At 36.1% G+C, this 14,145-nt stretch overlaps 1 protein-coding gene across 1 annotated transcript; it reads left to right on the top strand.

The window, feature by feature from the left end:
• The first annotated feature begins 1,302 nt into the window (after positions 1-1,302).
• Positions 1,303-13,881, top strand: coq8b (coenzyme Q8B). The gene is made up of 15 exons (XM_084418402.1): positions 1,303-1,410; positions 1,977-2,155; positions 2,247-2,576; positions 3,027-3,093; positions 4,330-4,401; positions 4,482-4,601; positions 8,550-8,635; positions 9,793-9,933; positions 10,014-10,095; positions 10,202-10,295; positions 10,446-10,587; positions 10,843-10,950; positions 12,301-12,366; positions 12,671-12,757; positions 12,924-13,881. Coding segments are annotated over exons 1-15 (1,872 nt in total). The 5' UTR covers positions 1,303-1,409; the 3' UTR covers positions 13,221-13,881.
• The last annotated feature ends 264 nt before the right edge of the window (positions 13,882-14,145 follow it).

Below are 14,145 nucleotides of genomic sequence, written 5' to 3'. Positions count from 1 at the left end.
ATCTTTAGGACTGAGAATGGTAAAAAGACAATGCATTCAGCTATCTTATAATAGCTTTAGTGTGTAGTGAGAGATGGCCTTTTAGAGGAAACAGTTCTTTCAGGTAATTCCCAATGAGAATAACTGATAAATAATGCAAGAGATGCAAATAAGACCATACCAGAGATTGTACTATGGAAAATAAATGCAGGTGTGCTGCAATCATTGATTTTTTTTTTTCCCTATTGTGACATATATCCAAGTGAAACCGCTTCTTGAACAAGAAATTTTTTTGCCAGTAAACATGTCATCAAAGAAGAGAAGAGAAGAGAAGAGAAGAGAAGAGAAGAGAAGAGAAGAGAAGAGAAGAGAAGAGAAGAGAAGACGCTGCATGAGGGAGGGGAAGTTATTTTAAGTTTACAAGGGCACATTAATTAGAAAAAAAATAATGGTGTGCACAGATAAATCATCAGGGTAATTTTGATATAAGCTACAGTAAAACAGCACACATTTTGTACAAAACTTTTAGATTAGACTGTTATTGACTACAGTTAGCCTATTACAGTACAAACCTAACCCTCTGTAACAGTCATAAATGAGAACCGGCTAAGTACAAAATCATGGCCTTTATCAACGTTGATTTTATTTATTTTTTGCCTGGATTTTTAAACGTTTTCATACATATTTGACGGTGATGACAAAACTTAGTGACATAAACCTTCTAAAAGAGTTATGATTTAAAAAAAGTTCCTTCTTTCAGGACATAATGTATCTTAAAAGACACATGGTTTCAGGGGTGGTAAGCGATAATGCCATCATTTGATTAAAATAGATAGGCTAACATGAACGGTGCATTTATGTAACGTTAAACAACATTTTAAAAATAATAATCTTCGATTTATTTAGTGTGGATGTGTTTAAGTTTTACAAATTTCAGGAACATTTAATAATATTCTATTGGAGAATCACACACATACTCTGCAGTTTTCTGATAATATGCTATTGATTCCTCCAGAAAGTCAAATGAAAGTCACTTAGCTCCGCTAGTTGCGCTTCACTCAATCAAAATCAGCGACAGCGTCGTTTGTAACTGCACTTCTCACACTGGCCAGTATACAGCGTTATCCTCCACCGGATCATTGGTCACTGAGACATTCGGATACGCCCCGACCAAATTCTATTGGCCCAAAACATGTATGTCAAAACTGATACTATGGTTACCATGTTAAACGTGTTTGCTTTCCACTCGTGATTGGTTGTCAGCAGCAAAACCAACCCCTTTTTGATATCTGCAAATTTGGTTGGCCATGTCAGTTGTCAATCACCAGAGTCTTTCCGTGTCCGGTAGTGGTTGCAAAACAGACAGAGGTGTGCGCAGTAGAAAGGACACTTCTCACAAGCGCTGAGAAGGATACCAATCTCTCAACACGAGTGAGTATTATTGTTGTTAGAAAACTACACCTCTGTACTTATTTATTAAATGCTCCTTGATCGGATACATTTTTAATACTGAAATATTCAATAGTATTATTAATGCCCATCTCAATGAATTTGGACATGGGATAAATGCTCTGTAATGTGCCTTAACTTTACATCAAGCCTAATTGCACATTTGCAAATGCTAAATTGTAAATGCATGCGTTTCACAATGACCAGCAAAGTGAAATTATATGATATAACATAATATTATATGATTCGAAAAAAATATTAATTACATAATATTATAATATTACAAAATATTAACATTACATAACTTAAACTAAATGAAAATGAGAAATGTTGCCAAAGCAACTAACTGAAATAAGATTAAGTTGAAGCACTAAATAACTAACTGGAAATAGATCAAATCTAAAACGGAATAAAAAAAATAATGAAAATGACAAAAGACAAATCAAAATTGAAAACTGAAAACTAATTAATAAACTATAATAGTATATAAATAATACTAAAATAACTACCTGCTCTGAACTTTTCAGTAATGATATGATGTTTTTCAGTGATGTTGGCAGAAGTGCTGCAGGTGTTGAGAGGGGCCAGCAAGGTGGGCGCTGCCTTCGCCAACATTCAGGGCGAACAACTCCGACTGATGGCCTGTAACTCGACCTTTGGTGCAGGGGTCAAAGCTGCAACGGAGGCGGTCGAGGGTGTGATGGGCACTGTAATGGGAGGAAGCGTGGTTAGTGAACTCATAAAGATTTATCTCTCTGCCCATTTATAGATATGAATGAACATAGTAAGAGAAATTATTTTTAAATGGACATTTTCAGACTCCCAAGACTGACGAGTTTCCTGACATTGAGAAGTGGGAGGAGATGGACCCGGATGAAGCAGCAAAGTGGGCAGTCGGCTCTGAAATGCCCCCAGACATTTCCAGCAAAGATGGAAGGGGTGAAACGTCAGAGACGCCTTTTGCTGCACCTACTGGCACGGTCAAAGGAACTGGTTGGCCTGGTCAAAACACTCGATTTCTGCACGTATCAATGTCTCATCACCACACTAGGTTTGTCCACGATTCTGTGGTGGCCAGGTTAAGCCCTGAAGACATTAAAAAGGCGCGGGAGGCAAAGCAGAATATTTCCAAGCCTGTACGGCAAAAGGTGAGGTTTTAAATGTTAACATTGGAAATATATGCTGAAAACTTGTCTTGTGTATTTTAATTAATATATGTTGAAAATGTATTTTTGTTAACTAAAACTAAAACTATTAGATTGTTAAACTATTAAAACATTTAAAACAATTGAAATTAAGCTAAAATAAAACTTAACATTTTTTAATTACATTTTTATTTCTAGAAAATTAGAAATGTATTCACATCTAAGTTGAATCACTTAAATAAAAAAATAAATTAATAATTATTAATAAAAATTAAATAAATTACATAAATAATTATAAATAAATAATTAAAGCTCCTCTGATGGCATTTTGGAATGTATTTGTCATTTAAGTATATTGTTTAGTATGAAAAGTGTCTATTTACAGTTTTCTTTTTCAGCATGTGCTGCTCATTTGTAGACTTTATTGAGCAGTATGATTTTGATGCTTTGCAGCTTAGCGAGCGAGCCAGAGAGCGGAAGGTACCTGCTACGCGGATCAGTCGCCTTGCCAATTTTGGGGGTCAGTGATTTTCAGTTTTATTATTTGCACTGCAAACTGTATAATACACACACAAAAAACCTCTATATTGCTGTATTACTTTTAATTTCCATTGTTATAATATTGTTATAATTATATTTATATATATACACTACTGGTCAAAAGTTTTAGATCGGTAAGATTTTTATGTTTTTAAAAGAAGTCTCTTCTGCTCACCAAGGCTGCATTTATTTGATAGAAAACAATAAAAAAATAAAATAAACAGTAATATTGTGAAATATTATGACAATTTAAAATGACTGTTTTCAATTTTAATATATTTTAATTTATTCCTCAGATGAAAGCTGAATTTTCAGCATCATTACTCCAGTCTTCAGTATCACATGATCCTTCAGAAATCATTCTAATATGCTGATTTTATGCAAAAAAAACCATTATTATTTTCAATGTTGAAAACAGTTGTGTACAATTTTTTTTCAAAATTATTTGATGAATAGAAAGTTCAAAAGAACAGCATTTATTTAAAATAGAATATTTTCTAACATTATAAATGTCTTTACTGTAACTTTTGATCAATTTAACTCATCCTTGATGAATAAAAGTATTGATTTATTTTATTTTATTTCTATTTTATTTTTATTTCTTAGTTCACCCAAAAATGAAAATTCTGTCAGTAATTACTCACTCTCATGTTGTTCCAACCCCGTAAGACCTTCATTCATCTTCGGAACACAAATTAAGATATTTTTGATGAAATCTGAGAGCTGGATCACTCCTCCATAGGCTTCTAAGACACTATAACTTGCTGGCCCAGAAAATGTATTAAAGACATCGTTAATATAGTCCAAGTGACTCCAGTGGCTCAATCTTAAGTTTATAAAGCGACGAGAATACTTTTTGTGCGCAAAAAAACCCCAAAATAACGACTTTATTCCACTATTCATTTCCTTCTCTCTGGGCCACGTAGGCCAACTGCACAGCGCTTCTGTGTTGTACGTCACATGCATCACACACATGACCAGCGTCGGCCAATAGTGAGCCTACGTGTGACGTACAACACAGATGCGCTGCTATGAAAGTGAAAGGTTTCCCCAAGTGGATTTTGCAACGGGGTTAAATTGGTTGTGTAGATTTGTCGTGCTGACCAATAGAAAGCTACTTGGCTTCTTACATCGCTACACTATTGATAAATGTGGTCGCACCTTAATAATGCATTAATTGGCCTATTCATAATAATCCTGCTGCTTTCTTTTGTAGGATTAGTGGTTGGTCTAGGCATTGGAGCCATTGCTGAGGTTGCAAAACAGTCTTTTGGAGGAAAACGCTCAGGTAGTGTGTGGTCTTGCCTTGTTTCTAAAACTGTTATTGGGCATATTAGTCCAATTTCTTCTGGTGTCTTTCACTTTCAGAGATGGGGGCTCTTTTAGACTCTCCCCTCCTGTCAGAGGCCAATGCAGAGAGAATAGTGAACACACTGTGTAAGGTTAGAGGAGCGGCCCTCAAGATTGGACAGATGCTAAGCATTCAGGGTATGTAATTTAATTTTATTGTGAATACTTTGGGACCAAATGCTTTCAATTGTTCATATAAATGATGACACTAAATATTCCTATTTTAGAGCTTGAAACTCTTCCAGATGGTTTCTGTCCTTTGTTGCTTTTCACAAAATATTATTTAAAGGTCCCATGACATGACAATTTCACTTTATGAGGTTTTTTAACATTAATATGAGTTCCCCTAGCCTGTCTATGGTCCCCCAGTGGCTAGACGTTTTGATGGGTGTAAACCAAGCCCTGGGTATTTTTGAGAAAATGAAAGCTCAGATGGGCAAATCTAGAATCTTCCCTTTATGTCGTCATAAGGGGAAAGGTCACCTCCCCTTTCTCTTCTTTGCCCGCAAAGAGAATTTGGCCCGCCTATGAGAAAATGAGCTGCGGGAGCGCAATATTGTTTTTTCCTCGAGAGACATCATGGCTTGCAAACGAGCGAAGCATGGCAGTTGCTCAGTGTTTGGATGTACAAATGAACACCGAGCCTCTGAAGAACCAGTGGGTTATGTGAATTTCTGATGTGCAATTGTTCAAGTTCAGACAGATAATCTTTCTCTCAAAGTCGTTCAATACTGTTTATGCATCAGCAAATCAAGCCAGTGACTAAAATATCAACTTCACATAGTTTCTCTTGGTAGGATGAAAATAATCTTATTTAAAATGTGATTAAAATATATACAGAAAGCGATCAAAGAACAATCCCTTTCCAATTGCCCAAGCTGTGAATCACACAGTGCGAGTTTATCTGGACACTTGCCAAAACTCGTTATGAAATCAATGACGCTGTTACACTGCACATTGAAGCTCTTACTGTACTTACCTCATGTTTGCATTGGTGAAATCATTAGTGAGAGTGCAGAAACTGCGTTGCAATGATGAGATCTTCATTCACGCGGCTGTCATCTGCTCAGTGCTCATCACTGCAACCTTTTATGTGATGGGAATAGATCTAAATACTTAAAAAACTTCTCACGATTCGTTAATCTCGATAGCTGTAATAGTAAAAACATATAGGCTAATAGCTGTAATTAGGGATGTCCCGATACCACTTTTTGCAGAACGAGTCCGATACCGATACTGTAATTTTTGGTACTCGCCGATACCGATACCGTAACCCAGTGGTTCCCAATTCCAGTCCTCGTGACCCACTGCTCTGCACATTTTGTATGTCTCCCTTATTTAACACACCTGAACCAGATCATCAGCTCATTAGGAGAGACTCCATGAACTGAACTGAGTGTGTCAGATAAGAGAGACCTACAAAATGTGCAGAGCAGTGGGTCACGAGGACTGGAATTGGGAACCACTGCCGTAACCGATACCTGAATTTTCACTGCATTTGTAATTTTTAAATGTATTAGTAGATAAACCAAAAGATTATAAATCATATTAGTTGGCTTAATTTGTTCATCAAATATATATATTTCTTTCAGTTATTTTCATGCTTAATTAAGCCTGCTAAAATGCATATGAGCTTCTGTAAGCCTACTGTCACTGTTCATTCTATTGCTCTATCATATTTGATCTTTAATTTAATAGCACAGCACATATTTAGAGCTGCTTCAGCAGGGCTCAGTGCTGAGGACTGGGTCAGCAGTTCAAATGTTTGTCAAAACCAGTGAAATATCAATTATTTAATCCAATTTTGATACTACAACAAAAACTAGCAGCCTAATTAATGTGAATTTAAAACAAGTAAGCAGTCAGTAACAAAATAAAAACAAACAATTGAATTACAAATAGGACAAATATATACAATAGAACAAAGAAAGGCTACAAATGAAATAAACAGTGTTTTTAGAGTTTTTCGGGTAGATCTAACAGGTACAGAAATTTGAATAAAGTAATCAAATGTGAAAAAAAGCATATTCATTACTGTATGAATTATATATAGATGGATATTTTTCTAAAGTTGAAAAGGGTAGCCTATTTAGTCAAGAGCAGTGAGTAATTTCTTTGTCCTTTGTTTGATTAACATTAAAACACAGAAGCGGGTTTATCAAACTGCTGCCCCTTTAAGACCGAGCGCACGGACCGCATTTGAACATGCTACGTTCATTTGAGATATAACCGACTTTGTTTACTATAGGATACTCACCAAGACGGGCGTTATTACATAGTTGTGTGTGAATTCGTCCGTACAAGCGCAAGACGTGAAAGACAATTTAATTCAGTATTCGCGCGCTGAGACGCTGGTTTGAGGGGCGCGCGCTTCGGATGTTTGCATTCATGAAACTTCTTGACCTCTGCACACGTCCTGTAATAATGTAGGGAACCACTCGTTATACTTCAGTCAGGTAACAGTTCATGTTTTACTTTACTTACATATACGATTTAGTTTTCATCCAAATAACATGTGCTGAGTGCAGGGTTCGAATTATGATTTCATCTTTGTGGGGGTCTCTTAAAAAAAAAAAAAAAAAAAAAAAAAAGAGTAGCCTATGAGCAGGCTTAATAATGTAATATAAAAATATAAAAATTTGTAAATATAATACAAATTTAATTTAAAAAAAAAAAGCGTTGGTAACACAATTCAATTTAAATAGTACATTTGGTTTAATTTGTCGTTTAATGAGGTCTAAGATGTTGTGAGTTGTAGAATTTTCACGTGAGTAAATAAATAGATCCGACAAGTTTAAACGTGTACTTAAGTGGTCCAGTGGTAGAACTTTTGCCAAGTGTGTCAGAGGTTCTGGGTTCGAATCCGTACTCGTATAGTTTTTTTTTCTTTTTATCAAATCCGATTATGTTTATCAGTGGTTGTATATCAGGCAGAGACACGTTTGTGTGCATTTTGTTTTGTAATTTCACTGGAACGAATAGAGAGTCTCCACAACGGATTGAAGCGAGTGAAGACTGTGCGCGAGCCACAAACAAACACAGTATCCGCGCTACTGATTGCAGCGGCAACGAGCACTTTGATCACTTGATTTAAGCATAAGGATGTAGTGTGATGACGATCCCAGATCCGGTGAGATCCATGTGTTTGGCATCTTGTCCTATCTTTTAAGTCACGCTACAGTAGTCCGAAGGAAAAAGTGCTTTATTTGTAATTTAAAATAATGGTGCTGATGATTTTTAGAGACCCCCACAGGTGTATGATTTTACTGCTTTCATGGGAGCTCATCCTCTCTCTATGGGAGCTCAGCTCCCACTGGCTCCCACGTAATTCGAACCCTGGCTGAGTGAACGATCAGCAATCAAGAGCATTCAACAGAAGTGCGCTTCTCGCTCTCTGTCTCTCTCTCTGCCTCTCTCTCTCGTCAGTTAACGTTAATATAATAAGCTAAAGCTACATGCCTCGTTTAATTTCGTTGCCATTGACATCGGACTGAACAAACTTTCCACTGTTGTCTGTTTAAAGGGATGTGCTCGACCAGCTCGTGCGTCTATGACTCAGTTCACCTCGACAAAGCACTCGCGGCGGCCAGTTTCGTTTCGCAAAATGTACGTGGTATCGGTGCGTGGTATCTGTGAATTTTTATGAGTACGAGTACGAGTATATGAGGACAGTATCGGCCCGATGCCAGTATCGGTATCGGGCCATCCCTAGCTGTAATAGTAAAAGTATTCGAAAGAGTTCCACATGTAATGCTAGCTATTTCATATGCAAGCATGTCAGCCAATCACAGCAGTGGGCGTTTACACTAAAGTCTCACAGCAGACACGCCCCTTCAAACAGAGTGTTCAAATCAGAGGCTAAAATCAGGCTAGGAAAAATGCCTTTTATTTCTAAATTATTAAAAAAAATTATCTTAAAAATATACTAACATTATAAGGGGCACCCCAGGAAACATTATAAAATGATAAAATAATCCTTGTCATGGGACCTTTAAAGCATTCCAAAGGCACAAAAAGAAGTAGATACTTTTGTGGTGTTAGGAAATTTTCCTCTGTGATGTTTCAAATTTTGTATGTCCTCAATAGATAATAGCTTCATTAGCCCACAACTGCAGAAAATATTTGAGAGGGTTCGACAGAGTGCAGACTTCATGCCAGCCTGGCAAATGCATGTAAGTTACAGTGGTTACTACTTCATTGATGCAGGGTTATGAAAAGATTCTTCTGTTTTTTTTGGGGGGGGGGGGGGGGGGGGGGTTGATGATGATGATCTTATAAAATATTAACCACACAACATTAAAAACTGCCTTGATGTCTTGAAATAATTGGGTTAATGAGCACCATGCTGGAAAGATTTTTTTTACTAACAAGCTTGTTTTAATATTCATAAAAAAATAATGTTAAGACACTACCTTGAAATAAAGATAGAAATTTCCATAGCAGTGTTATTATTTATATGCTACTATTATATTATTTATTCATATTTTTAATTGTTTTTTTTAATAACTTTAGTTTGTTTTAGCAATTTTGCTTTTGTATTTTTTTATTTAGCTTTAATTCATTTTTTATTTCACTTTCAATTTGAGTAATTTTAGTACATCAATTTAAACGTATTTGTTTCAGTCAGTTGCCAATGTAACATTTCTAATTTTGTAAAAGTTTCTCATCTAATATTTATATTTTAGTTTAGATTTATTTTATTTAACAAAAACAATTTTTAATAGTCTTAGTTTTAGTTAACCATAACAATGCTGTTTTGTAGATGGGCTACAAGGGAGTGTCAGTGCTTTATACAGCTGGTTCACATATATGAGTTGAATGCACATGAATGCCATCACATAGTGGTAAATATGAGTGTGAAGCCCGGGATTTTTACTAATCCTCGATCTGTACAAGTTTGGGGCTTGTCAGTGAAAAACGTGGTGGTTTACCACAATATTTATAGGTATTTAGCAGTGACATTGTCAGGCTTTTTTTATCTACTACAAAATAAGCTAATTGCCAGCACAAAAAATGATAGCATTGTAATATAGTAATGATAAAGTATACAGTGGCTTCATAAATTAAAACCATTCAAACTTTAAGAGTTTAAAAACCTTGCTGCATTTTTGTGTAGGTAATTAAGAGAAGATGCAACACCATCTTGCTTTGACAAAAGTGACTTCGTAAATACGAACTTCCCAGGAGGACAAAAACGCATTATATGACACTGATGGCTGTTGTTAGTGTTGCTTCTAACCCTTAATAGTTTCTTCTAACTGACGTCTTTCAGATGTTGTTATGTTCACTTTGTGATATCTCACCAACTATGTTGAAACCCCATGTGCAGAAAGTGCTTGAGGAAGACTTAGGGTCTGGATGGAGGGAGAAACTCTCATCATTCGAGGAAAAACCCTTTGCTGCTGCCTCCATTGGTCAAGTGCATCATGGAGTTTTGCTTGATGGGAGGGAAATTGCTATGAAGATACAGGTATTAGACTGAATTTTTCATGTTCTGTTTTCAGCAGTCTAAGGTTTTGCTGTCTAAACGTTTCTTTTTTTCTCATATAGTACCCTGGTGTCGCTGAGAGCATTCATAGTGACATCAACAATCTTATGTCTGTTCTGAAGATGAGTGTTGTGCTGCCTGATGGTGAGCACTGGCAATTGTTTTCATTTTTATATTAAGTTCAAAAATTGGGTACATTGAGTCATACACATTGTGTGGGATGTCAGTAGCTGTTGATTTATTTGAACAGGTCTGTTTGCTGACAGTAGTCTCGAGGTTCTTCAGAGGGAGTTGGCATGGGAGTGTGACTACAAGAGAGAGGCAGAGTGTGCAAAGCGATTCAGGTATGTGATAAATATTCAGTTATAATAATATCTAGATTGTGTACCGTTTGAATGAACCACAACAACACTACCGGTCCAAAGTTTGGGGTCGGTAATGTTTTTGAAAGCAGTCCTTTACACATTATTGACTATTTTTCTTGACTCTCACAGGAATTTGCTTGAAGGAGATCCAGTATTCGTGGTCCCTGAGGTCTTTGATGAGCTGTCGGGTCGTCGTGTGATCACCATGGAACTGGTTAATGGAGTTCCACTGGACAGCTGTGTTGATTTGAATCAGGAGACTAGAAATGAGGTGAGTTTTAAACAGAGACCCGACATTTGCAATAAGCTTTTGTTTGATTTATTTATTCATTTGCTTACATTTTTTTTTTTAACTTTTAATCAAAGATGTACCCTTTGCATATTACCTAAGAGTTGTGTGAATAACCTACAATAGTATTTCTCCTGATTTGGCAATATTGATACTGTTTATCTAATGATATCCTATTTTATTTCACTGTGAAAATGAACTTTCAGAAAATAATTCTCGCTCACCTTTATTCGGTAGATAAGTTTTAACATCCTGCAGTTGTGTTTGAGAGAGCTGTTTGAGTTCCGCTTCATGCAGACAGACCCCAATTGGTCCAACTTCTTCTACAATAGTGAACAGAACAAGGTGAGCAACCACTAAGGTACTGACGACAGAGGTGTGTATGTAAATTCAGATGTATTTGCTCATCTATAGTTTCACATTAACCCATTTAATCATCTTACACACACACACACACACACACATATATTCTGTATTACTCAAAACGATTAATTTGTGTGCATGTTATTCAGTCCAATCAGCTCTGAAGGTCTTGATCACTTTTTAGAAATCACGTCAAGATCACATATAATCTATAGCAGCCAGCAGCCAGCAGCCATGTCACCCTGTAGCCCAAGACTGGTTGCCCACTGAAGCTAAGCAGGGCTGAGCCTGGTTAGTACCTGGATGGGAGACCTCCTGAGAAAAACCAGGTTGCTGCTGGAAGAGGTGTTAGTGAGGCCAGCAGGGGGTGCTCACCCTGTGGTCTGTGTGGGTCCTAATGCCCCAGTATAGTGACGGGGACACTATACTGTCAAAGAGCACCGTCCTTCGGATGAGACGTAAAACCGAGGTCCTGACTCTCTGTGGTCATTAAAAATCCCAGGATGTCTTTCGAAAGAGTAGGGGTGTAACCCCGGCATCCTGGCCAAATTTGCCCCTTGGCCTCTGTCCATCATGGCGTCCTAATCATCCCCATATACTGATTGGCTTCAACACTGTCTCCTCTCCACCAGTAAGCTGGTGTGTGGTGAGCGTTCTGGCGCAATATGGCTGCCGTCGCATCATCCAAGTGGATGCTGCACATTGGTGGTGGTTGAGGAGATCCCCCCCCTTCTATGTAAAGCGCTTTGAGTGCTGAGAAAAGCGCTATATAAATGTAATGAATTATTATTATTATTATTATAGACCCTCTCTTTCAAAAGTTTGGGGTCAGTACAATGTTTTTTACTTTTTAAAGAAATGAATACTTTAATGCTCAAGTTTGCATTAAATTGATCAAAAATTACAGTAAAGACGATTCTTTCTATTATCAAGGTTTGCTCAGCATGACTGTTTTCAACATTGATAATAATAATAAGTGTTTCTTGGTCAGAAAATGATTTCTGAAGGATCATGTGACACTGACGACTGGAGTAATGATGCTGAAAATTCAGCTTTGCCATCACAGGAATATATTACATTTTAAAATACTGCTATTAAATTATAATAATGTTATATTAAAATGATATTAATAGAAAACAGTTATTTAAAAATGTGATCATATTTCAAAATTGTATATATTGTAATATTGTATATTTTAACTTCCATATTTCTTTCATAATTTCTTAATTGCATGTCTGTTTGTGTTCAGGGTGCTGTTAGACCCTTTCCACTTCTCCCCATTGAAACAGTATGTACGACTTTGATTTGTTCATTTGTTCTTCTTCATAACAGATATTTCTGTTGGACTTTGGAGCCTGCCGAGATTACCCAGAGTCATTCACAGATGATTACATTGAGGTACAGATTTTGGGAATATTTTTACACAACACCTTAGTGGGTAGGACTGGAATGGGATGTGAAGGGGCTTTGCATATTAAGAAGTGAGCTCGAGATTTTTGTTATTAATAGGAATCTCTATTTTTGTCATCATAGACACATACAATAACCTAATCAATATGTGAATTATTATAAAATTCACAATATAACTTAAAAAACAATGTAAGATGATGCAAAAATACTGGTAAATGTTAAAAAGAACATAATTACTGCCATTGCTCCCTTTTATGTATCTTTCTTAAAGTGTGTATGATTGTCATTCAAGGTGGTTCATGCAGCATCAATCGGAGACAGGGCAACTGTTCTGCAGAAATCTAAAGACCTGAAGTTCCTTACCGGTTTCGAAGCCAAGGTTTGTGGCTTTATATGGTTGGTTTATAAAACTCATGCCCAATAGTTTTACTGTCTTGCATATTTTCTATGCACTTTTTCCTTTACTTCCCCCTAGATTTAAAGATTTAAGTGTCTCTATTGTTTCTAGACTGTCCTCTTTAACAAAATGGTCTTATTCTCTTCAGGCTTTTGAGGATGCACACGTGGAGGCAGTGATGATCCTTGGTGAAGCGTTTGCTTCTACGGAAACGTTTGACTTTGGCACTCAGAGTACCACACAGCGCATCCAGAGCCTGATCCCTGTCATGCTTCGACACCGTCTCACTCCTCCTCCAGAGGAGACTTACTCTCTGCACCGCAAAATGGCTGGCTCATTCCTCATCTGTTCCAAGCTAAAGGCCCACATTTCCTGCCGAAATATGTTCCTTGATATTTACAATGCCTACAAATGTCAACGACAGGAAAGATGCACGCAGGTTTAGGTTTTGAGGGTTATATGTGACCATTTAATCACTCAAGAACTTCAAGATCATCATGACACACAGATGTTTATTTATATGTAAACATAGAAAGTTCAATTGTGTCAGTATGTTTTTTCCCCTTTTTATTTTCTTTGATTGAAAAAAAAAAAAACTGAATGCAAAGGTAGATATTCTTAGAATTAGTTGACAAGGTCTTGTTATTATCATTGCCAAGCTTTTAAAGTTATGACACTGTAAGCAATGAATATAACGATTTTACTCCAGTGGAGTGAATTACAAATCAGAATTCTTGTGAATGATATAAATCTAACACTAGAATTTGACTGCACGGTTTGATTTGCAACATCGTGTTTCAAATTATACCAAGTAAGAAAAGTCAGTGTGTGTATTTCTCTTCTCATCATTAAAAGTATGTGACATAACTGGTGTAGCAGATAGTAAATATTAGTAAATAGTGGTTTAGTAAATATTACACATTTTGTAACAAAATATTTCAGAAAAATTTCTTTGTGATATTTTTAAGTCCACTGAATTAAGACCACTAACATACAGTATATTGTGAAAACTGAGGTAAATATTATGATACATAAATATGATAATTATCCATTACTTTAAAGATGAACAAATTATAAATCTGAGGTCACACCCAGATATTCGGCATATTTTCTGATTATTTATTTATTTATCCATTTATTTATTAAATCACTAAATATGATCCATGTTTTCCACATGTTCCATGGTAGTACCAATAGTATTCTTTGGAAATCCTTGGAATAAATGTAAATACAATGGTACATGAATATGGTAATATTCTAGAATTTCCCAGAGCTTTATGTTTTGATCTGTTTATTATTATTATATATATATACACACACACAATTGTAATAGTATTACATGTATTTATTATCAATTATATATATATATA

Source organism: Rutilus rutilus (assembly GCF_951802725.1).
Source record: "Rutilus rutilus genome assembly, chromosome: 9".
NCBI classification, from domain to species: Eukaryota; Metazoa; Chordata; class Actinopteri; order Cypriniformes; family Leuciscidae; genus Rutilus; species Rutilus rutilus.
Note: the sequence above shows the minus strand (reverse complement) of the source record. Positions and strands in the feature narration are given on the sequence as shown.

Excerpts from the sequence above, each read along its gene's own strand:
- coq8b (XM_084418402.1), top strand. Across the intron at positions 3,094-4,329 it reads TCGCCTTGCCAATTTTGGGG|GATTAGTGGTTGGTCTAGGC; the intron begins GTCAGTGATTTT and ends TTTCTTTTGTAG. Across the intron at positions 10,951-12,300 it reads ACAATAGTGAACAGAACAAG|ATATTTCTGTTGGACTTTGG; the intron begins GTGAGCAACCAC and ends TCTTCATAACAG.